This window comes from Coregonus lavaretus (genome assembly GCF_964263955.1).
Source record: "Coregonus lavaretus genome assembly, chromosome: 21".
NCBI lineage: Eukaryota > Metazoa > Chordata > Actinopteri > Salmoniformes > Salmonidae > Coregonus > Coregonus lavaretus.
In genome coordinates this window covers 8,324,516-8,349,411 of record NC_140008.1, presented here as the reverse complement: position 1 = coordinate 8,349,411, position 24,896 = coordinate 8,324,516, and the positions used below count along the sequence as shown (strand labels likewise).

Sequence of the window (24,896 nt, the reverse complement as noted above, 5' to 3'; positions counted from 1 at the left end):
TCTTAATCTCAAGGTTTCTCTTGACTGAGGAGAAGAGATGGTACAGTAGCATACTGTGTCTCACCTAACAATGTTCTTAAGACTTTCTTCCCATGGGTGAAGGCAACTTTGCCCAACCTAACAGGAGAATCTGGGCATTTTCTGCACCCTGGAGGCTTTGTGGCAGTAAAGGATTACAGAAGTAAGAGATGGACGAACCCTAGGTGGAGAGGTCAGTACTAGGTGTTGCTGGCTACCTCGATGGAGGGGAAAGTAGCAGAGAGAGATACCTAGATCCATGTCTCTCACTGTAGGAGAGGTCCAACCCCAGAAGAGGAAGATGGCCTCGCCTTTGGGTAGCGTTATTTTATTTTGTGTCTGTATGTGTCTGTGTGTCTTTGCAGTAGTGACTCTCATCTTCCCTATTGGTATGCTGCCAGAAGGACACTATCCACAGACCGATGTCGGTGGATTGAGAGGGACTCTGACTGATCCGAGACCCTAGTGACGGAAGAAGGTTCAGAGCTAAAGGGACCGTACATCGTCATCCAGGCTACACCAACGGCTGTACAGATAGAGGGGAGATCTAAACCACTGTACTAGAGTACCACGAGGAAACCGACGACCTGGAGATGAGGAAGATGAGGATGCTGTGGATGATCAGAATCAGGAGATGGGAGACGATGGCAATGGGAAGGCTAATGATGAGCTACGTGCTCTGGCTGATTCGACAGGGTGATAAGGAGAGTATGTTAGAAATTGGTATTAAGAATAATTGGTAAAACATAATAATTTGTCATATAGTCAATGCTTATATGGATTTCTTGGATTAGAAATGAACACAGCTAAACTGTTATGATCTGTCCTCTCTCGTAACTACAGATGGAGTCTGGAAAGCATAGCAGAGATAATTAGGTCAAGAACGGTGTGAACCTCAAAACCCCTCTAAACCGGCTGAAGATGAGCATCAGAGGCGTTGAAGACGTTCCTGTACAGCACCACTTCTACCTGCAACCGATGTACAGCATCCAATAGAAGCTATCAACTGTCTTTTATCTCATGCTTTTCTCGCGGGAGTGTGACAGGAGTCCATGTGGAGTGTGACAGGAGTCCCATGGAGAGAGATCCGTTCAAATACAAAATTTCTCATGTTGTTGGTATACTGGTTGGCAAATGGACGAGACAGAATGGGGGGTAGAGATGGTAGCTGCTCGGATGAGACATTGAAATTGGGACATTGTTATGGGCAATTCAAGTTGAAATATAAAGCTATCTGAAGAACATAATGAAGAAACGGCAGAAGATTGAGTGCCGGGGAAGGACGGGGTTGGTCAGCTGTGTCCATAATTAATTTGGATTTCTCTAAATTTGATAATTTGGGTATGAGTTTGATGTAGAAGGTATATACACTGCTAAATGTATAGTAATTTGGACTAAGAATGCATTGTGATAGTGATCTGTAGTTATTCTCATGATGAGGAAGGTAATACTAGAATTCTGGATAGTTACAGTTGAAGTCGGAAATTTACATATACCTTAGCCAAATACATTTAAACTCCGTTTTTCACAATTTCTGACATTTAATCCTAGTATAAATGCTTTGTCTTAGGTCAGTTAGGATCACCACTTTATTTTAAGAATGTGAATTGTCAGAATAATAGCAGAGAGAATGATTTATTTCAGCTTTTATTTCTTTCATCACATTCCCAGTGGGTAAATTGTTTAACTTGGGTCAAATGTTTTGGGTAGCCTTCCACAAGCTTCCCACAATAAGTTGGGTGAATTTTGGCCCATTCCTCCTGACAGAGCTGGTGTAACTGAGTCAGGTTTGTAGGCCTCCTTGCTCGCACACGCCTTTTCAGTTCTGCCCACACATTTTCTATAGGATTGAGGTCAGGGCTTTGTGATGGCCACTCCAATACCTTGACTTTGTTGTCCTTAAGCCATTTTGCCACAACTTTGGAAGTATGCTTGGGGTTATTGTCCATTTGGAAGACCCATTTGCGACCAAACTTTAACTTCCTATTTTTGTGAAGGTTTGACTGTGGGTAGGCCTTACTTCCACTAGGGGGAGTGGTAGGACCACAGTCAAGCCCTCACATGAATACTAAGGGTAGTTGATGATCCCCAATCAGAAACAGCTGTCTAGAGATAGTCTCTGATTGGGGTTAGTATTTAGGCACCTCTCACATCCACCTGTGTGTGGATCATTGTTCGTGTTCGTGCTTGTCTGCTATTGTGTTCACGGCACGTAAGTCACTTGGTGCTTGTCTCTCTTTGCTTGTTTTTGAGAATGTATAGTGTGATAAGTTTAATAAAAGGATGACACTTTACGAGCGCTCCGTTTACCGTCCCTTAACTCAGCACCGTGACAATTTTGTGAAGTGCACCAGTCCCTCCTGCAGCAAAGCACCCCCACAGCATGATGCTGCCACCCCCGTTCTTCACGGTTGGAATGGTGTTCTTCAGCTTGCAAGCGTCCCCCTTTTTCCTCCAAACATAACGATGGTCATTATGGCCAAACAGTTATATTTTTGTTTCATCAGACCAGAGGACATTTCTCCAAAAAGTATGATCTTTGTCCCCATGTGCAGTTGCAAACCATAGTCTGGCTTTTTTATGGCGGTTTTGGAGCAGTGGCTTCTTCCTTGCTGAGCGGCCTTTCAGGTTATGTCGATATAGGACTCGTTTTACTGTGGATATAGATACTTTTGTACCTGTTTCCTCCAGCATCTTCACAAGGTCCTTTGCTGTTGTTCTGGGATTTATTTGCACTTTTCACACCAAAGTACGTTCATCTCTAGGAGACAGAACGCGTCTCCTCCTGAGCGGTATGACGGCTGCGTGGTCCCATGGTGTTTATACTTGCGTACTATTGTTTGTACAGATGAACGTGGTACCTTCAGGCATTTGGAAATTGCTCCCAAGGATGAACCAAACTTGTGGAGGTCCACCATTTTTTTTCTGAGGTCTTGGCTGATTTCTTGATTTTCCCATGATGTCAAGCAAAGAGGCACTGAGTTTGAAGGTAGGCCTTGAAATACATCCACAGGTACACCTCCAATTGACTCAAATTATGTCAATTAGCCTATCTGAAGCTTCTAAAGCCATGACATAATTTTCTGGAATTTTCCAAGCTGTTTAAAGGCACAGTCAACTTCGTGTATGTAAACGTCTGACCCACTGGAATTGTGATACAGTGAATTATAAGTGAAATAATCTGTCTGTAAACAATTGTTGGAAAAATTACTTGTCATACACAAAGTAGATATCCTAACCGACTTGCCAAAACTATAGTTTGTTAACAAGAAATTTGTGGAGTGGTTGAAAAACGAGTTTTAATGACTCCAACCTAAGTGTATGTAAACTTCCGACTTCAACTGTATACGGTATGTTAATATAAATGTACATTCTGCCAGTGTCAATGGGTGCTAAATTGATGGTTTTAACTTTGAGTGATAGGAACAATGTGAATCACCAAGAATTGTCATTCTAAATTTGTATTGGATAATTAATTTGATTTTGGTTATGATTTATAAGATGACTGAGTGATTTAAGTAAGTTGACACTGCAATTAATGTATTAGATATTGATATTGATTATTTTGATTGTTATACTAATTGTGATATGGGTAAAGAAGTTATGTGAGCTAAAGATGTTGAAACTGTTCTTAGCATGCCCTGGTAGTGCTGGTACAATCGCAAGATAAATGTCTTAAATATATATTATGGTTAAAACAACGCTACATTAGTTATGTGTTAGGATACACTTATATGATTTACAACAAAATAAAAATAAATGGGGGATTGATATAACGTCTTGTCATAGTGTTGTGGGAACAATGTTAAATCTGTTAGATAGGTAACTCTTGGTGCCACAGAGTCTGAATGCTAAGGATTCCAGTATGTCTAGGGAGCTTACTAGGGTTTATCTTAGAATGATTAATAGATGGAATATACTGACTTGGGGTACAAGGTAATAACATCAGAGTGGGGAGTGCCCACTGATGGTTACCAGATGTTGTTGAAGAAACGTGGAACATGAAGTATATAAACTGAGAGATTTCCTTTGTCCAGAGTTCGGATGACAAGAGGCAAAGCACGTGCCGTTTGTTATACGAACCCGGTACCGTAATCAATTAAATACTTTGCATCAACTCTCCATCTAAGTGTTAAATATCTTCTTGCATCATGAATTACTTGATACCAGAGGAACTCATCATAACAGCTACTAAAAATGTACTGCATGTGTACAACTTCTGTAAGTGCCTCTACTCTACTGCTCTATGCCACTACGCAAATGCGATGAAATGAATGCAATGCTTTATTATAAAGGAGATTTATTTCTTCATGCATTCCAGTACCTCAGATCCCCCAGGTCACCACCCTCTCGTGCTCACTGTTTGTTCCGGCACCTCCCGATTGACAAATTAAGCACTGCTGGGTTCAAATACTATTTGAAATCTTTCAAATACATTGAGTGTTTGCTTTTGCCTAACTGGAGTGTCGGGTGGGCGGGGTTTTGGACTTTTCTCATTTTTCTATTGGCTCAATTGCACCAGACAAGTTTAATCAAGCTTTTGAAATGGTTTCAAATAGTGAAATTGTAAAATAAGGTGCAGGAGGGCAGATTAATTCCCTTCAATGATATTACTTGCTGATGCGTTCCGAAGAAAGCTTCTTCGTCAAAGCACTATTATAACACTGTGTTGGAATGTTACAAACACACATTGACATGAAAAGGGAAGCATGATTATAGATTCATATTTAAATCCTCAGAATTCATTCAGTATAGAACACAATCTAGAAGACATAGACATATCATTACCTACAGTATAGAACACCATCTAGAAGACATAGACATATCATTACATACAGTATAGAACACCATCTAGAAGACATAGACATATCATTACATACAGTATAGAACACCATCTAGAAGACATAGACATATCATTACATACAGTATAGAACTCCATCTAGAAGACAGCCATATCATTACATACAGTATAGAACACATCTAGAAGACATAGACATATCATTACATACAGTATAGAACACCATATAGAAGAAAGCCATATCATTACATACAGTATAGAACACCATCTAGAAGACATAGACATATCATTACATACAGTATAGAACACCATCTAGAAGACATAGACATATCATTACATACAGTATAGAACACCATCTAGAAGACATAGACATATCATTACATACAGTATAGAACACCATCTAGAAGACAGCCATATCATTACATACAGTATAGAACACCATCTAGAAGACATAGACATATCATTACATACAGTATATCATAGATGACATGTATAAATCCTTCCTTTATATTTCCTGTAACACTTTCCATTACAGTAGCCTTATTACTGGTTAGGGTTACTGCTGCTAGTACAGTGTAAGAATGAGGCATCACAGTACTTTTACACCACTGTACTAACAGGAATAATTACACACCAATAAACACACTGTAATGTAAAGTGTTACATCACTTTCAATGATCAGTCAATACATACAGTATTCATTTCACATACAGTACATTGTATCCATTTCAAGTCCCCCCTCCTCATTGTAGCTAATTATCTATAACACATTGTACAGTTTTACAACCACGTCTGAGATATTATGGACGCTTATAGTTAGTGTCATAGCACATACGTTTAAGGCATTACAAAATTCATAAAAGCATTATACGTGTGTACTTCATAGAAACTGTTACCCTTTATATATTCTAACCACTCTATTTAATTTATTCCATATTAAGGGCCCTAACCTAGGAAAACAAATCTTTGTCTCTATTAACATTGCGTACAGTGCTCTCTGTCTCTCTCTCTCTCTCTCTCTCTCTCTCTCTCTCTCTCTCTCTCTCTCTCTCTCTCTCTCTCTCTCTCTCTCTCTCTCTCTCTCTCTCTCTCTCTCTCTCTCTCTCTCTCTCTCTCTCTCTCTCTCTCTCTCTCTCTCTCTCTCCCTCTAACCCCTCCCTCCATCTAACCCCACCCCTCTGGCAGATCCAGGAAGTCCCTCCCCCTCCCACAAACTTTATTCTGAGGAAACGAAACTGATCTGAGTCTCTGTGTCATCTGTCTCTGTGAGAGTGAACAACCGTCCAAATGGCTCAGCAGGGAGTTCTGCTGGACCAGGACCAGTTCTGTTGTTCTGTCTGTCTGGATCTACTGAAGGAGCCGGTCACTACTGCTTGTGGACACAGTTACTGTAGGAGCTATATTGAGGGCTGCTGGGATCAGGATGTTCTGAAAGGGGTCTATAGCTGTCCTCAGTGCAGACAGACCTTCACTCCAAGGCCTACTCTGAGGAAAAATAACATGTTGGCTGAGGTGGTAGAGAAACTGAAGAAGACAGGACTCCAGGCTGCTCCCCCTCCTGCTCTGTGCTATGCTGGACCTGGAGATGTGGCGTGTGATTTCTGCTCTGGGACCAGAAAGCAGAAGGCCCTCATGTCCTGTCTGGCGTGTCTGGCCTCTTACTGTGAGACTCACCTCCAACCTCACTATGAATCTCCTGCTTTCAAGAAGCACAAGCTGGTCAAAGCCACCGCACAACTACAGGAGAAGATCTGCTCTCATCATGACAAACTGCTGGAGGTTTACTGTCGTACCGATCAGCAGTGTATCTGTTATCTGTGTACAATGGATGAACATAAAGACCATGATACAGTGTCAGCTGCAGCAGAGAGGACTGAGAAACAGGTAAGACCAGAACAACTTGTTGGTGACTGTCTGATAAACAAAGAATTAAAGATACAGTAGTAACTAAAGCTGTTTGAATATGAGATCATTTAAATGAAATCGATCCACGGCAGAATAAATATGAACACAAACCTTGAATATATAGATTTTCTTAACCTAAATTCTCCAAATGTGTCACCATTTTCTAAAGTCAAACACCATTATAATTTGCTATCAAACACCCATCAGCTCCCTGATTTATGTACTGTTAAAACTATAATCATTCACATAACAACATAATAATATAATTTCACACAAACACTTCCTCAACATATTAACCCCTATCTTCTATGGGCCCTATGTCACATTACTATACTATTGATCTACTGGACAAATAAAGCTTGATAGCTCATTGAAGAGTGATTCTCCACAGAGGCAGCTGGGGATGAGTCAGCAGAAGGTCCAGCAGAGATTCCAGGAGAGAGAGAAGGATCTCCAACAGGCTGTAAAGTCTATCAAGGTGAGTATTGTTGACCAGAGGAGACACATCATTTCACTTCTCTCCTCCAGTCAGAAAGAGAGATGTCCCCTAGACATTAACATGGAGATATCTCTCTCTCTCAATTCAATTCAATTCAAGAGGCTTTATTGTCATGGGAAACATATGTTTACATTGCCAAAGCAGTGAAATAGTTAATAAAAAAAAGTGAAACAAACAATCAGAAATTAACATTAAACATTACACTCACAAAAGTCTCACAAAAGTTTCAAAGGAATAGAGACATTTCAAATGTTATAATTCAAGTGCAAACAGAGTGAGCCGTGCGCCAGACCGAGTTCTGGAGGTGAAATGAAAATGAATGAGGGAGAGTTAAGTGAGGTAGAAGGTGTGATGAAGAGCTCAGAACCGGAGCCTGACATCAATGGACATGATAAAGAAGAATCTGGTGCAGTAGGAGTTACATTTTTGGAGAAAGTGGATCCATACCTTTTGGCAGATCCATTTGTGGTTTAAGGGTGGGTGAAAATGGGTGAGGGTAAACAGAAGTGGTCTTGTGATAATTGTTTGTGTTTTACTGGGGTAGCGGCAATTGTGAAAGTTGACCAAATGAAGGAGAAGATTTCCGGTGTTTGTGATGCTCGTCGTTTGGTGTGACGCAGACAGGGTGGCATGAGTGGTGTAACAGAAGAGTCGTCTGTTCTTTTGAGTTTTGATGTTGAGTCTTTGCCCAACAAAGTGTTGTTAGGATATATAAGTTATCCTGTACACGATTTTTTTGCCGAAAACATTACCTTGTTACAGGTGTCAAGCTTATGGTCATGTTGCAACAGTGTGTAGGAGGGAGGTTGCAGGGATGGAACGTAAGTCGCAGAAAATTGAGGTTGTGGTGGGAGCTGCAGAGAGGTATTTGGGTGTGTGAGACTTGACATCAGAAGAGTTACAGGGTGTGTTAAGTGGTGGTGTCCCATCCTTTCAGGCTGTTGGCCTGAAGTAGGAATAAGTCGATTTAAATAGATATAAATAGAGTAGGGTGGTGTTTTATTTATTTAATTTGTTAGTGAGTGTAAGATGGTAGGGTATTAGTTTATTTTATACATGTCTCTTTTCGTAGGCAAGTGTTTGTTTCTTAACAAACTTCAAGGTTACGCAGGGGAGTGGTGGAACGCAGGGTTTGCTAGCACAGATAGTTTTCGGTGTTTCTAGTGTGGGGATGTAGGGCATAATGTTAGTGCAGACAAGCGCGACCAGCCTGCAGCGGGGGCTAGTACTAGACTGTTCACAATACATTTTTAACGCCTTTTTCTAATAAAACTACTTCATTGCATCCGCCATGGAGCCCAGTTTCATAATATTACCATATGTCCCAGATGCTTGCCGTAGTTTTGAAATAATAGGGCATGTTTCACCCTGCCAGCTCCTATTAGTTGTATTTAATATGAATGTATTTGTATTAGTTGGGCTAGGACTCAGGGAGCAGAGGCTGGGTCTAGCTCTGCTATGGGGCAGGCTACTGGAGGGGGTACCAGGAGGGAGGAGAGTAGAGCAGGGTCAAGTGGTGGTGGTACCAGGAGGGAGGAGAGTAGAGCAGGGTCAAGTGGTGGTGGTACCAGGAGGGAGGAGAGTAGAGCAGGGTCAAGTGGTGGTGGTACCAGGAGGGAGGAGAGTAGAGCAGGGTCAAGTGGTGTTGATACCAGGAGGGAGGAGAGAAGAGCGGGGTCAAGTGGTGGTGGTACCAGGAGGGAGGAGAGTAGAGTGGGGTCAAGTGGTGGTGGTACCAGGAGGGAGGAGAGTAGAGCAGGGTCAAGTGGTGGTGGTACCAGGAGGGAGGAGAGTAGAGCAGGGTCAAGTGGTGGTGCTCAGGCCACGGAGAAATGGGGGGGGGGTTGCTGTAGTAACGGAGACTCCGGTGGGCAAATGCTTGGTGGGCTCATCCCAGGAAATAATATTGCCTATCAATGGGGAAGAGGCACTGATCAGGGGGAAGTTCAGGAGGGCAGACTGGGGAGGAGGAGGAGGACGGTACAGTGACAATGGAGGAGGAAGAGGGGGGGTGGTGAGTCTGCGGGAGTGGAGGAGGCGGCCTCGTTTTCAGACGGCTCATTGGAGCCAGAGCTGACAGCCAGTTAGGCTGAGGGTCCAGTATATACGGTGAGAGAACTTTCTAGGTTCCTGATGGAGACTAAAGGGGAAAAAGAAGGTTCTGCTGGAGTCTTATTTTATTGATCCTGGAAGGTTTGTAAGGTCAGTACAACACGAGATTAAAAATGAAGGGTTGGATTGGAACTGCACCATTGACTTTACTAAAGACAGGAATAGTGAGGAACCACATTTGGGCTGGGCAGGGGTGTTGAATGATGTTCTGAATCAGTTCCATCTAGTGGACACATGGAGAATTAAGTATCCTACCTCAAAGCAGTATACGTGGGTGAAGGTGGTTGGGGGTAGGGTGAGCACAGCTCGCCTGGATCATATCTATACATTCAAGAATCAGCAATAGGCTATTGAGGGCCTCCATTCTCCCAGTTGGGTTTTCAGACCATCATATTGCCATGGTTCCGTTCTCTGTTTCACCAGGGCCCAGGCAGGTGTCCTATTGGAAATTAAATGTAAAGCTCTTACAAGATGCCACTTTGTGGGGGAAGTGCAGGGGGGCAGACTGGGAGGAGGAGGACGGTACCGTGCCAATGGAGGAGGAGGAAGAGGGGGGAGGTGAGTCTGTGGGAGCGGAGGACAAGGCGGTCTCGTTTTCAGACGGCTCATTGGATCCAGAGCTGACAGCCAGTCAGGCTGAGGGCCCAGTATATATGGTGATAGAACTTTCTAGGTTCCTGATGGAGATTAAAGGGGAAAAATAAGGTTCTGCTGGAGTATTATTTTATTGATCCTGGAAGGTTTGTAAGGTCAGTACAACACGTGATGAAGTATGAGGGGTTTAGTGTCCTCTCACCCAGGAAGCGGTATAGGCTGAGTGTATTGGGGGTTTGGTGCTGAGCCATGGCACAAATCTTAGTGCAGGGGTAGCAAAAGAGGTGTGTAAGGGTAGGTTGTTAGTGGTTACAGCCAAAATCAATGGCCTTGTCTTTGCTTTCATAAATGTGTATGCATCTTGTACAGGGCTCAGTTCTCTGTTTCACCAGGGCCCAGGCAGGTGTCTTATTGGAAATTCAATGTAAAGTTCTTACAAGATACCACTTTTTTCTCAAACTTCCAAGGCTTTTGGGAGAGATGGGGACAGCAGAAGGGGGAGTTTGAGTCTCTCAGTCAGTGGTGGGACGTAGGGAAAGCCCAGATTCAGGTTTTCTGTCAGCAGTATACAGCTTTTTCCTCTTCAAAGGCCAGGAGAGTACTGGGGGACCTTGAGTGGTTCATAAGTGAGGTGGAGGCTGAGCTGGTGGGGCAAGGTAGGGTGGGGCTACAAGATAATCTATCTGAACTACTCAGGGACCTAGGGGCTTTCTTTTCAGATGAAAGCAAAAGGAACACTTGTAAGAGCTAGATTTTCCATGTTGAGAGAGATGAATGCTCCCAGCTCTTTTGGGTTGGAAACCAAGAAAATCCATTGTTTACGTTTGTCTGATGGGTGGGTAACTTCTGTTGTGGGGAGATGAGGGAGCCTGATGGGTGGGTAACTTCTGTTGTGGGGAGATGAGGGAGCCTGATGGGTGGTCACTTCTGTTGTGGGGGAGATGAGGGAGCCTGATGGGTGGGTAACTTCTGTTGTGGGGAGATGAGGGAGCCTGATGGGTGGGTAACTTCTGTTGTGGGGAGTTGAGGGAGCCTGATGGGTGGGTAACTTCTGTTGTGGGGAGATGAGGGAGCCTGATGGGTGGGTAACTTCTGTTGTGGGGAAGATGAGGGAGCCTGTGGGTGGGTAACTTCTGTTGTGGGGAGATGAGGGAGCCTGATGGGTGGGTAACTTCTGTTGTGGGGGAGATGAGGCAGCGGGCTGTGGAGTTGTACTCTGATTTATAGAGGGCAGAACTCTGTGATCCTGGGTGTTCTCAGGTTCTGCTCACAGACCTTTCCAAACTCTCTCTGTCACAGAGAAATCAAATTAACATTTCCCTGGCCTTTCACAAACTCTCAGCTGCTGTCTCTGACGGTCTGCATGTGGATTTTTATAAAAAGTTCTGGGGAATTATTGGACAGGACTTGTTTCGCGTGAGTGCGTCGGGGTGGGGGAGCTGTCGCTAAGCTGTAGACGGGAGGCTTTGACTCTCCTGCCCAAAAAAGAGGATTTGAGCGACTTAAAGAACTGGAGGCCTGTGGCATTGCTCTGTGAGGACTATAAGGTCTTTACCAAGGTCCTCGCTAACAGACTCAAGTCCCACCTGGACTCTATTGTACACAAGGACCAAACGTACTGTGTACCAGGACGCTCAATCACAGACAATCTGTTCAATATCAAGAGAAAGCCTTTGATAGGGTGGACCATGAATATCTGTTCAATGTGTTTTGGTTGTTGGGAGAATTTTGTGGCCTGTGTTCAAATGTTGTATGCTGGGGCTTCATGTATGGTCAAGGTGGGCGGAGGGCTCATTAGGCCACAACTTGGTGTCATCTTCCCTATGGCATAAATTGGCCATTCTCAACCCCACTGCTTGCAGTGTGGAGATGTTTCAGGAGGTATGGGGGCTCAGGGGGGCTGTCTGTACGGCTGGAGAGGAGGGGTTGGATGTACGGTTGTAATGTGGTGCTGGATGGTGTATTGTACTGTGGTGTTGGGTACTGGATAATGTGATTGTGTAGAGGTTGTGGTGTCACGCAATGTGTTTTTAGGAGGGGGGGGGGGGGGGGGGGGTGTTAGTGTAATGAGGATGGCTCATTAAAGTAAGACAAGTCTGTCTCTCTCTCTCTCTCTCTCTTTCTCTCTCTCTTAACAGCGCTCTGCACAGGCAGCAGTGGAGGACAGTGATAAGATCTTTACTGAGCTGATCCGCTCCATTGAGAGAAGGCGCTCTGAGGTGAAGGAGCTGATCAGAGCCCAAGAGAAGGCTCAAGTGAGTCAAGCTGAAGGACTCCTGGAGCAACTGGAGCAGGAGATAGCTGAGCTGAGGAAGAGAAACACTGAGCTGGAGCAGCTCTCACACACAGAGGATCACATCCATTTCCTCCAGGTAACTCAACTTCCTTGTTACATGTGATATAAACAATAACTTAATGTGAAACTATTCATCTCAATCATTATGTTGTCCTGTCTGTCTGTTTGTCTCTGTGTCTGTTTGTCTCCCTTTCCCTCTCTTAATACTGAAATTAAAACTCTCAATCATTTGGTTCTGTTCTCTCTCTCTCTCTCTCTCTCTCTCTCTCTCTCTCTCTCTCTCTCTCTCTCTCTCTCTCTCTCTCTCTCTCTCTCTCTATCTCTCTCTCTCTCTCTCTCTCTCTCTCTCTCTCTCTCTCTCTCTCTCCTCTCTCTCTCTCTCTCTCTCTCTCTCTCTCTCTCTCTCTCTCTCTCTCTCTCTCTCTCTCTGTCTCCCCCCCAGAGTTATCAGTCTCTCTGCAGTGCCAGTGTATCTTCAGACTTACCCAGCATCGTTGTCCGTCCTCTTCAGTACTTTGGAGATGTGAGTAAGACTGTGTCTGAACTGAGAGAGAAACTAGAAGACTTCCTTAAAGGACAATGGACCAAGATCTCCACTACAGGTGTGTTGAAAATAATAAGAACATCAACTTTAGACCATTGTAAGTTCCCTACTAGTCATATACATGTGGAATATGGTATGATGATAACATTCCCTCTCTCTGTGAATGTGTTTGTGTGTCTGTAGTGAATATAGTGGATGTTGTACTGCCTCCAGAGCCCAAGACCAGAGAACAGTTCTTACAATGTGAGTCTCTTTTTCTGAAGTAACTAACAGTCTCTTTTTACTGACACTCCTAACAATCCCTCTAGAAATATATAGCAATAGTAGATCTAATCAAAGACTGGGTATCTATCTGACTCCTCATATTTCTCTGATTTGATCTCTGCTGTGCTCTAATCAAAGACAGGGTAGATACAGTATCTGACTTAACTTATTGTTCTAACTCCCCTCATTGGTCTCTGCTCTGCTCTTCTCCCAGATTCCTGTCAGCTCACACTGGACCCAAACACAGCACACACAGACCTCTCTCTGTCTAAAAGGAACAGAAAGGTGACCTATACAGGCCAAGTCAAACCATATCCTGATCATCCAGACAGATTCACCAACTGGTGTCAGGTTCTGTGTAGAGAGGGTCTGTCTGGACGCTGTTACTGGGAGGTGGAGTGGAGTGGGTTGGATGTTTATCCAGCAGTCTCATATAAAGACATCAGCAGAACAGAGACAGATGGTGGATTTGGAGAGAATGACAAGTCCTGGAGTTTACAGTGCTATAGTGGTGTTTATTGTTTCAGACACAATAATGCTGAGACTAAAGTATTAGGCCCTCAGTCCTCCAGAGTAGGAGTGTACCTGGATCACAAGGCAGGTATTCTGTCCTTCTACAGTGTCTCTGACACAATGACCCTCCTCCACAGAGTCCAGACCACATTCACTCAGCCCCTCTATCCTGGGTTTTGGCTCTCTGGTACTGCTGAGCTGGTTAAACTGTAGTAGGGTCCACATACAGTTGAAGTCTGAAGTTTACATACACCTTAGCCAAATACATTTAAACTCAGTTTTTCACAATTCCTGACGTTTAATTCTAGTAAAAAAAGTCCCTGTTTTAGGTCAGTTAGGATCAACACTTTATTTTAAGAATGTGAAATGTCAGAATAATAGTAGAGAGAATTATTTATTTCAGCTTTTATTTTTTTCATCACATTCTTTCATCACAGAAGTTTACATACACTCAATTAGTGTTTGGTAGCATTGCCTTTAAATTGTTTAACTTGGGTCAAACGTTTCGGGTAGCCTTCCACAAGCTTCCCACAATAAGTTGGGTGAATTTTGGCCCATTCCTCCTGACAGAGCTGGTGTAACTGAGTCAAGTTTGTAGGCCTCCTTGCTCGCACATGCATTTTCAGTTCTGCCCACATATTTTCAATAGGATTGAGGTCAGGAATTTGTGATGGCCACTCCAATACCTTTACTTTGTTGTCCTTAAGCCATTTTGCCACAACTTTGGAAGTATGCTTGGGGTCATTGTCCGTTTGGAAGACCCATTTGCGACCAAGCTTTAACTTCCTGAATGATGTCTTGAGATGCACAATTGGCCCAGCGTCGTCCAGGGTAGGGGAGGGAATGGCCGGCAGGGATGTAGCTCAGTTGGTAGAGCATGGCGTTTGCAACGCCAGGGTTGTGGGTTCGATTCCCACGGGGGGCCAGTATGACAAATATAAAATAATGTATGCACTAACTGTATGTCGCTCTGGATAAGAGCGTCTGCTAAATGACTAAAATGTAAAATGGAAATGTAATGTTGCTTCAATATATCAACATCATTTTCCTTCCTCATGATGCCATTTATTTTGTGAAGTGCACCAGTCCCTCCTGCAGCAAAGCACCCCCACAGCATGATGCTGCCACCCTCGTGCTTCACGGTTGGGATGGTGTTCTTCGGCTTGCAAGGCCCCCTTTTTCCTCCAAACATAACGATTGTCATTATGGCCAAACAGCTCTATTTTTGTTTCATCAGACCAGAGGAAATTTCTCCAAAAAGTACGATCTTTGTCTCCATGTGCAGTTGCAAACCGTAGTCTGGCTTTTTAATGGTGGTTTTGGAGCAGTGGCTTCTTCCTTGCTGAGCGGCCTTTCAGGTTATGTCGATATAGGACTTGTTTTACTGTGGATATAGATACTTTTGTACCTGTTTCCTCCAGCATCTTCACAAGGTCCTTTGCTGTTGTTCTGGGATTGATTTGTACTTTTCGCACCAAAGTACATTCATCTCTAGGAGACAGAACGCGTCTCGTTCCTGAGCGGTATGATGGCTGCGTGGTCCCATGGTGTTTACACTTGCATATTATTGTCTGTACAGATGAACACGGTACCTTCACGCGTTTGGAAATTGCTCCCAAGGATGGACCAGACTTGTGGAGGTCTACAATATTTTTTCTGAGGTCTTGGCCTGATTTATTTGGATTTTCCCATGATGTCAAGCAAAGAGGCACTGAGTTTGAAGATAGGCCTTGAAATACATCCACAGGTACAGCTCCAGTTGACTCAAATGATGTCAATTAGCCTATCAGAAGCTTCTAAAGCCATGACATAATTTTCTGGAATTTTCCAAGCTGTTTAAAGGCACAGTCAACTTAGTGTATGTAAACTTCTGACCCACTGGAATTGTGATACAGTGAATTATAAGTGAAATAATCTGTCTGTAAACAACTGTTGGAAAAATTACTTGTGTCATGCACAAAGTAGATATCCTAACCGACTTGCCAAAACTATAGTTTGTTAACAAGAAATGTGTGGAGTGCTTGAAAAACGAGTTTTAATGACTCCAATCTAATTGTATGTAAACCTCCGACTTCAACTGTAGATACTAATCATTCTGGTGTAGTCTATAGCTGAGCTGGTTAAACTGTAGTAGGGTCCACATAGATACTAGTCATGCTGGTGTAGTCTATAGCTAAACTGGTTAAACTGTAGTAGGGTCCACATAGATACTAGTCATGCTGCTGATGTTGGCCCCAGATGTGATGATTCATTCTGCTCTGTTTTATGTACAATAATTTGACTGATTTGATCTTCAGAAGATGTTATGAATTACAATTCAATGCATTCGTATTTGTTTTAAGTGCAATGTTTTAATCTTGTATATTCACATTCATCATGATGTATGCTTTTGATGTATATTGCTTGGCATTCAGAACCATTGATATGTTTTCTCAATTGGTGCTCTGTCTCTGTGTAATTTTCCTCAGTATCATTGAACAGCTTGTAGGCCTGGCCCGAATTGATGTGTTCTCTGTCACCTGGAGCTGCATGGAAATAGGTCCAGGAACAAAAGGACATTTCCCAAGGACTAGTCAGCCCACTACAAGCTGGTATCACTTACTTTCTACGTATACTATATGGGCCGGTTTCCCGGACACAGATTAAGCCTAGTCCTAGACTAAAAAGCATGTTCAATGGAGATGTCCAGGAAACCGGCCCTAAATTTGGCATCTTTTATTCTCCCATACTGCTCAGTCAAGCAATATTAAACCTGTCCAGTAGGTGGTACTATTAACCAAACAATAAAAACATCAGATATCTTGACTTGCCACTCAGTATATCAGTAATGTTCAGAATAGTACATTAATATCATTGGAGATTGATGGTCTTTTTAATCCACTATCCAGAGTCAGGAACAGATGAAGTTAGGTCTGCTACTGTTCAGTTATTAAATATGATTCATGGTGATGGGAAATAAAAAATACATCTAGTAGTAGTTTTCCTTTGCTATTTATTCCAAGGTGTGTCTTTAACTTGTAAATGGATTGTGTTGAAGCTGGCATGTGGTGTGGATGATAGAATATAGTGAATAGAGGAGAGAAGAGAGGAGGAGAGGAGAACATAATATAGAAGACAGATAAGATAGAGAGAGAATTCATACCCAGGGGAGTTACTGACTCTGTCCCAAATGACACCCTGTTCCCTACGTAGTGCACTAGGCTACTTCTGACCAGATCAAAAGTAGTGCACTGCATAGGGAATAGGGTGGAGATTGGAGATTTGATCACTGGCATTAGAATATTAGAATATCATACTGTAATGTTAGTGGTTGCCTCATTAGAATATTAGAATATCATACTGTAATGTTAGTGGTTGCTTCATTAGAATATCATACTGTAATGTTAGTGGTTGCCTCATTAGAATATCATATTGTAATGTTAGTGGTTGCCTCATTAGAATATCATACTGTAATGTTAGTGTTTGCCTCATTATAATATCATAGTGTAATGTTTGTTGTTGCCTCATTAGAATATCATACTGTAATGTTAGTGGTTGCCTCATTCGAATATTAGAATATCAAACTGTAATGTTAGTGGTTGCCTCATTCAACAATTAGAATATCATACTGTAATGTTAGTGGTTGCCTCATTCGAATATTCGAATATCAAACTGTAATGTTAGTGGTTGCCTCATTCGAAAATTAGAATATCATACTGTAATGTTAGTGGTTGCCTAATTAGAATATCATACTTTAATGTAAGTGGTTGGCTCATTAGAATATATAACTGTAATATTAGCAGGTTTGCTTCATTAGACTATCATACTGTAATGTTAGTGGCTGTCTCATTAGAATATCATACTGTAACGTTAGTGGTTGCCTCATTCGAATATTCGAATATCAAATTGCAATGTTAGTAGTTGCCTCATTCGAATATTCTAATATCATAATGTTATGTTAGTGCAGTGCTTCTCAATTATTTTCTGTTAACCCCCCCTAGGAAGAAGTAAAAATTTCGCGCCCCCCAACTCTCTGCCGCGACTGTAAATAGTATAATTTGTCTATAAAATTGTTATAAGTACACCTCTGCATAACATTGTATCTGTATTAACATTAAAAAAGAAAGAAATATAGATCAACTTACAACAAAGAATAACTTTATTAACATTGTTTTTTAGTCTGTAACAGAAAATACTTAAAGTGCATCAATTTGCCTGAAAAAAAATAAAAAAATTCAAGCCTTATTTAAACTGTAATTTTTTTTGGACCATTTGATACTGAAAAATAAAACAAAATATGATCAATAAATAATAATAAATTCAAATTGATCAGCAACATTAACTCAGGAGTACAATATATGAAACACTTTGACCTATAAAACAAAAATGAATAAAACAATTTGTGCTGATTTTTTTTAAAATCAAAATGAGGAAGTCAGGATTAATGGCTACAATGAGCACGTTTTGCAGTGTACAGCTTTTCGAAGCGGGCTTTGAAGCATGATACTGCAACTCTCAGCTCCTGCTCAATGTTTAGCTGGGACCTGTACTTGGTCTTCAGTGCAGCAACAGCAGAGAAGCCAGTCTCACAAAGATAAGATGTTGCAAAAGGAAGAAGAATGCCCATGGCCCTCTGCCCTAAGAGTGGATACTGCCTCTCTACACTCTGTCTGTGATGTGAACTTCAGTCTCAATGTGGAGTCAGACGTCATATCAATGAACTGGTCCTCCTCTGCAGAGCTGAAACCAGTTGGAGCTGGTGCATTGAAAGGATCTCTCACCCAGTCATATTGGGAACTGTTTTCAGGGAAGTACTTTTTAAAGAATCCCATCAGTGATGAAATATGCTCCTTAATATATGGAATCACTGAGGTGGCATCATAGTCAGTAGTGTCAACAAATTCATGCAGGTTCTCGAATGAATCAGTATTTCCTTCATCAAGTCGTCTGCCCCACATTGCAAGCTTTCGAGTGAAAGAGCTGATCTTGTCTGTGACCTGAGGGAGGTGTTTATCTTTCCATTGAAGCTGTAGATTTAGTTCATTTAGCTTTCCAAATATGTCACTCAGGTAGGCCAGTTTTGCCAGGAAGTTCTCATCACAACATTTTTCTGCGAGTTCATACTTGTGCTCCTGCTCCGAAAACATTCTTATCTGCTCTCTGAGCTCAAAAACTTGGGACAAGACTTTTCCTCGTGACAGCCACCTTGCTTCACTGTGAAACAGCACAGCTTGATGTTCAGCTCCCATCTCCTCACAGATAGCAGAGAAGACTCTTGTTTTTAGTGGTCTGGTCTTTATAAAATTGACTACACCTACAGTGGGGAAAAAAGTATTTAGTCAGCCACCAATTGTGCAAGTTCTCCCACTTAAAAAGATGAGAGAGGCCTGTAATTTTCATCATAGGTACACGTCAACTATGACAGACAAATTGAGAAAAAAATATCCAGAAAATCACATTGTAGGATTTTTAATGAATTTATTTGCAAATTATGGTGGAAAATAAGTATTTGGTCACCTTCAAACAAGCAAGATTTCTGGCTCTCACAGACCTGTAACTTCTTCTTTAAGAGGCTCCTCTGTCCTCCACTCGTTACCTGTATTAATGGCACCTGTTTGAACTTGTTATCAGTATAAAAGACACCTGTCCACAACCTCAAACAGTCACACTCCAAACTCCACTATGGCCAAGACCAAAGAGCTGTCAAAGGACACCAGAAACAAAATTGTAGACCTGCACCAGGCTGGGGAGACTGAATCTGCAATAGGTAAGCAGCTTGGTTTGAAGAAATCAACTGTGGGAGCAATTATTAGGAAATGGAAGACATACAAGACCACTGATAATCTCCCTCGATCTGGGGCTCCACGCAAGATCTCACCCCATGGGGTCAAAATGATCACAAGAACGGTGAGCAAAAATCCCAGAACCACACAGGGGGACCTAGTGAATGACCTGCAGAGAGCTGGGACCAAAGTAACAAAGCCTACCATCAGTAACACACTACGCCGCCAGGGACTCAAATCCTGCAGTGCGAGACGTGTCCCCCTGCTTAAGCCAGTACATGTCCAGGCCCGTCTGAAGTTTGCTAGAGTGCATTTGGATGATCCAGAAGAGGATTGGGAGAATGTCATATGGTCAGATGAAACCAAAATAGAACTTTTTGGTAAAAACTCAACTCGTCGTGTTTGGAGGACAAAGAATGCTGAGTTGCATCCAAAGAACACCATACCTACTGTGAAGCATGGGGGTGGAAACATCATGCTTTTGGGCTGTTTTTCTGCAAAGAGACCAGGACGACTGATCCGTGTAAAGGAAAGAATGAATGGGGCCATGTATCGTGAGATTTTGAGTGAAAACCTCCTTCCATCAGCAAGGGCATTGAAGATGAAACGTGGCTGGGTCTTTCAGCATGACAATGATCCCAAACACACCGCCCGGGCAACGAAGGAGTGGCTTCGTAAGAAGCATTTCAAGGTCCTGGAGTGGCCTAGCCAGTCTCCAGATCTCAACCCCATAGAAAATCTTTGGAGGGAGTTGAAAGTCCGTGTTGCCCAGCGACAGCCCCAAAACATCACTGCTCTAGAGGAGATCTGCATGGAGGAATGGGCCAAAATACCAGCAACAGTGTGTGAAAACCTTGTGAAGACTTACAGAAAACGTTTGACCTGTGTCAAAGGGTATATAACAAAGTATTGAGAAACTTTTGTTATTGACCAAATACTTATTTTCCACCATAATTTGCTAATAAATTCATAAAAAATCCTACAATGTGATTTTCTGGATTTTTTTTCTCATTTTGTCTGTCATAGTTGACGTGTACCTATGATGAGAATTACAGGCCTCTCTCATCTTTTTAAGTGGGAGAACTTGCACAATTGGTGGCTGACTAAATACTTTTTTTCCCCACTGTAATTGCAACATAGGTGTACAGTCGTGGTCAAAAGTTTTGAGAATGACACAAGTATTGGTCTTCACAAAGTTCGCTGCTTCAGTGTTATGAGATATTTTTGTCAGATGTTACTATGGTATACTGAAGTATAATTACAAGCATTCCATAAGTGTCAAAGGCTTTTATTGACAGTTACATTAAGTTTATGCAAAGAGTCAATATTTGCAGTGTTGACCCTTCTTTTTCAAGACCTCTGCAATCTGCCCTGGCATGCTGTCAATTAACTTCTGGGCCACATCCTGACTGATGGCAGCCCATTCTTGCATGATCAATGCTTGGAGTTGGTCAGAATTTGTGGGTTTTTGTTTGTCTACCCGCCTCTTGAGGATCGACCACAAGTTCTCAATGGGATCAAGGTCTGGGGAGGTTCCTGGCCATGGACCCAAAATGTCGATGTTTTGTTCCCCTAGCCACTTAGTTATCACTTTTGCCTTATGGCAAGGTGCTCCATCATGCTGGAAAAGGCATTGGTAGTCACCAAACTGTTCTTGGATGGTTGGGAGAAGTTGCTCTCGGAGGATGTGTTGGTACCATTCTTTATTCATGGCTGTGTTCTTAGGGAAAATTATGAGTGAGCCCACTCCCTTGGCTGAGAAGCAACCCCACACATGAATGGTCTCAGGATGCTTTACTGTTGGCATGACACAGGACTGATGGTAGCGCTCACCTTGTCTTCTCCGGACAAGGTGTTTTCCGGATGCCCCAAACAATCGGAACGGGGATTCATCAGAGAAAATGACTTTACCCCAGTCCTCAGCAGTCCAGTCCCTGTACCTTTTGCAGAATATCAGTCTGTCCCTGATGTTTTTCCTGGAGAGAAGTGGCTTCTTTGCTGCCCTTCTTGACACCAGGCCAACCTCCAAAAGTCTTCGCTTCACTGTGCGTGCAGATGCACTCACACCTGCCTGCTGCCATTCCTGAGCAAGCTTTGCACTGGTGGTGCCCCGATCCCGCAGCTGAATCAACTTTAGGAGACGGTCCTGGCGCTTGCTGGACTTTCTTGGGCGCCCTGACGCCTTCTTCACAACAATTGAACCTCTCTCCTTGAAGTTCTTGATGATCCGATAAATGGTTGATTTAGGTGCAATCTTACTAGCAGCAATATCCTTGACTGTGAAGCCCTTTTTGTGCAAAGCAATGATGACGGCACGTGTTTCCTTGCAGGTAACCATGGTTAACAGAGGAAAAACAATGATTTCAAGCACCACCCTCCTTTTAAAGTTTCCAGTCTGTTATTCTAACTCAATCAGCATGACAGAGTGATCTCCAGCATTGTCCTCGTCAACACTCTCATCTGTGTTAATGAGAGAATCACTGACATAATGGCAGCTGGTCCTTTTGTGGCAGGGCTGAAATGCAGTGGAAATGTTTTTTGGGATTAAGTTCAATTTCATGGCAAAGAGGGACTTTGCAATTAATTGCAATTCATCTGATCACTATTCATGATATTCTGGAGTATATGCAAATTGCCATCATCAAAACTGAGGCAGTAGACTTTGTGAAAATTAGTATTTGTGTCATTCTCAAAACTTTGGACCACGTGTGTACTGTCTAATCAGATGTAAGACATTAAATTAATGAATAAAACAATGTTTTGCACACATTAATTTGCATCACGCCTATCTTGAGCATTTGGCCATACATTTTCATCCACATCACAGTGAACGTCCTCATTGTTCATGCACAGCTGGAAAAAAAAAAACTTTTGGCGTGGTAGGATCCAAGTAATGGCCTACGTCCTACCACACCATCTTCAGAGATAGCTGCGCACTTGGAAATGTTTCCCCACGTTGTCCAGGCACTTGGACGGACACCCAAGTTTTGGCCAGGTTGAAGCCCGCTTCATCAACAAAGATATACTAGTGATGGTTCACAGCAGCATCAAGCACCATCACCCTCTAAAAATATATTTTGGTTAGTTATTTTTACAGTATAGTTCCAATATGATATTGTGAAGTAGCATGTGCATTAATAGTAACAGTAATACAGTATATAGTGCTGTACCTGAACATACTCGGCCCACAGTTGTTTCTCTCAGAAGGCACCAGGTAAATGTGTTTCATAGATACCTGGTGCCTCTTCAAAAGGCGGGTGATTGTTGGTAGGCTGATGGATGCCACATTGGCAAAGGTGTCATCATTCTCCTCAATGGCCTGCTTTATTTCAGACAGCCGTATGTCATTCCTGGCCCTCACCTTTTCCACCACTGCCCACTCCTGCTGGTCGGTCAGCACACGAACACCACCATGGGGTGTTCTGTAAATTCTGAGGGTAGAACAGAGTATACTGTCAATAGATCATACGGTAAGAATACTGGAACATGTTTTGTGAATTTACAGTGGGGCAAAAAAGTATTTAGTCAGCCACCAATTGTGCAAGTTCTCCCACTTAAAAAGATGAGAGAGGCCTGTAATTTTCATCATAGGTACACATCAACTATGACAGACAAAATAAGAAAAAAAATTCCAGAAAATCACATTGTAGGATTTTTTATGAATTTATTGGCATATGATGGTGGAAAATAAGTATTTGGTCAATAACAAAAGTTTCTCAATACTTTGTTATATACCGTTTGTTGGCAATGACACAGGTCAAACGTTTTCTGTAAGTCTTCACAAGGTTTTCACACACTGTTGCTGGTATTTTGGCCCATTCCTCCATGCAGATCTCCTCTAGAGCAGTGATGTTTTGGGGCTGTCGCTGGGCAACACAGACTTTCAACTCCCTCCAAAGATTTTCTATGGGGTTGAGATCTGGAGACTGGCTAGGCCACTCCAGGACCTTGAAATGCTTCTTACGAAGCCACTCCTTCGTTGCCCGGGCGGTGTGTTTGGGATCATAGTCATGCTGAAAGACCCAGCCACGTTTCATCTTCAATGCCCTTGCTGATGGAAGGAGGGTTTCACTCAAAATCTCACGATACATGGCCCCATTCATTCTTTCCTTTACACGGATCAGTCGTCCTGGTCCCTTTGCAGAAAAACAGCCCCAAAGCATGATATTTCCAACCCCATGCTTCAAAGTAGGTATGGTGTTCTTTGGATGCAACTCAGCATTCTTTGTCCTCCAAACATGACGAGTTGAGTTTTTACCAAAAAGTTATATTTTGGTTTCATCTGACCATATGACATTCTCCCAATCCTCTTCTGGATCATCCAAATGCACTTCAGACGGGCCTGGACATGTACTGGCTTAAGCAGGGGGACACGTCTCGCACTGCAGGATTTGAGTCCCTGGCGGCGTAATGTGTTACTGATGGTAGGCTTTGTTACTTTGGTCCCAGCTCTCTGCAGGTCATTCACTAGGTCCCCCCGTGTGGTTCTGGGATTTTTGCTCACCGTTCTTGTGATCATTTTGACCCCACGGGTGAGATCTTGCGTGGAGCCCCAGATCGAGGGAGATTATCAGTGGTCTTGTATGTCTTCCATTTCCTAATAATTGCTCCCACAGTTGATTTCTTCAAACCAAGCTGCTTACCTATTGCAGATTCAGTCTTCCCAGCCTGGTGCAGGTCTACAATTTTGTTTCTGGTGTCCTTTGACAGCTCTTTGGTCTTGGCCATTTTGGAGTTTGGCGTGCGACTGTTTGAGGTTGTGGACAGGTGTCTTTTATACTGATAACAAGTTCAAACAGGTGCCATTAATACAGGTAACGAGTGGAGGACAGAGGAGCCTCTTAAAGAAGTAGTTACAGGTCTGTGAGAGCCAGAAATCTTGCTTGTTTGTAGGTGACCAAATACTTATTTTCCACCATAATTTGCTAATAAATTCATAAAAAATCCTACAATGGGATTTTCTGGATTTTTTTTTTCTCAATTTGTCTGTCATAGTTGACGTGTACCTATGATGAAAATTACAGGCCTCTCTCATCTTTTCAAGTGGGAGAACATGCACAATTGGTGGCTGACTAAATACTTTTTTCCCCACTGTACATGCATTACAATATGTCATTTACTGTAAATATAATGGTAAAGCATAGTGCATATCCTGCAGACCTACCAGTTTTCTTAGCGAAATGTTCTCATGATTGAACTGACAGTTGATCTTTTCAGATTGGGGTGAACTAATCTGGCAGCCTCTGCCATGGTAAGGCCTCTGTTTACCACACGGTCAACGACGATGGCACGGACTTCATTAGACACAACAGTTCCCTGCCATCTGCCTCCCTCTCTCTGATGTCCACCTCTTTAATGGGGCCCATGTCCACCTCTTTGACCTCTTTGATGGGACCCATGCCCTCCTCTTTGACCTCTCTGACCTCTTTAATGGGGCCCATGCCCTCCTCTCTGACGGGCCCCTTGTCCACGAGCTCTTTGATTTCATTCTCTCCCTTGCTGTCTATCCTGCTCCATGTTGAAAGAAATTGCAAGTGTTCATAAACACCCTTTTATATGGTGACCAATTGTGGTTCCCACTATGTGGAATC

General features: G+C 42.7%; 1 protein-coding gene across 1 annotated transcript; it reads left to right on the top strand.

Moving 5' to 3' along the window:
- The first annotated feature begins 6,087 nt into the window (after positions 1 to 6,087).
- On the top strand, positions 6,088 to 13,758 carry LOC311149220 (tripartite motif-containing protein 16-like protein). Its single transcript, XM_084186305.1, has 6 exons — positions 6,088 to 6,700; positions 7,113 to 7,199; positions 12,065 to 12,298; positions 12,665 to 12,824; positions 12,950 to 13,009; positions 13,245 to 13,758. Exons 1-6 carry the CDS (start codon positions 6,104 to 6,106, stop codon positions 13,754 to 13,756), a joined length of 1,650 nt encoding a protein of 549 aa, XP_084042431.1. The 5' UTR covers positions 6,088 to 6,103; the 3' UTR covers positions 13,757 to 13,758.
- Positions 13,759 to 24,896: the final 11,138 nt, after the last annotated feature.

What these genes read in the sequence shown, in the direction of transcription:
- LOC311149220 (XM_084186305.1), top strand. Translation starts at nt 6,104, where the DNA reads ATGGCTCAGCAGGGAGTTCTGCTGGACCAGGACCAGTTCTGTTGTTCT. An exon ending in AGGCTGTAAAGTCTATCAAG is followed by an intron (nt 7,200 to 12,064) that starts GTGAGTATTGTT and finishes CTCTCTTAACAG; the next exon opens with CGCTCTGCACAGGCAGCAGT. An exon ending in GACCAAGATCTCCACTACAG is followed by an intron (nt 12,825 to 12,949) that starts GTGTGTTGAAAA and finishes GTGTGTCTGTAG; the next exon opens with TGAATATAGTGGATGTTGTA.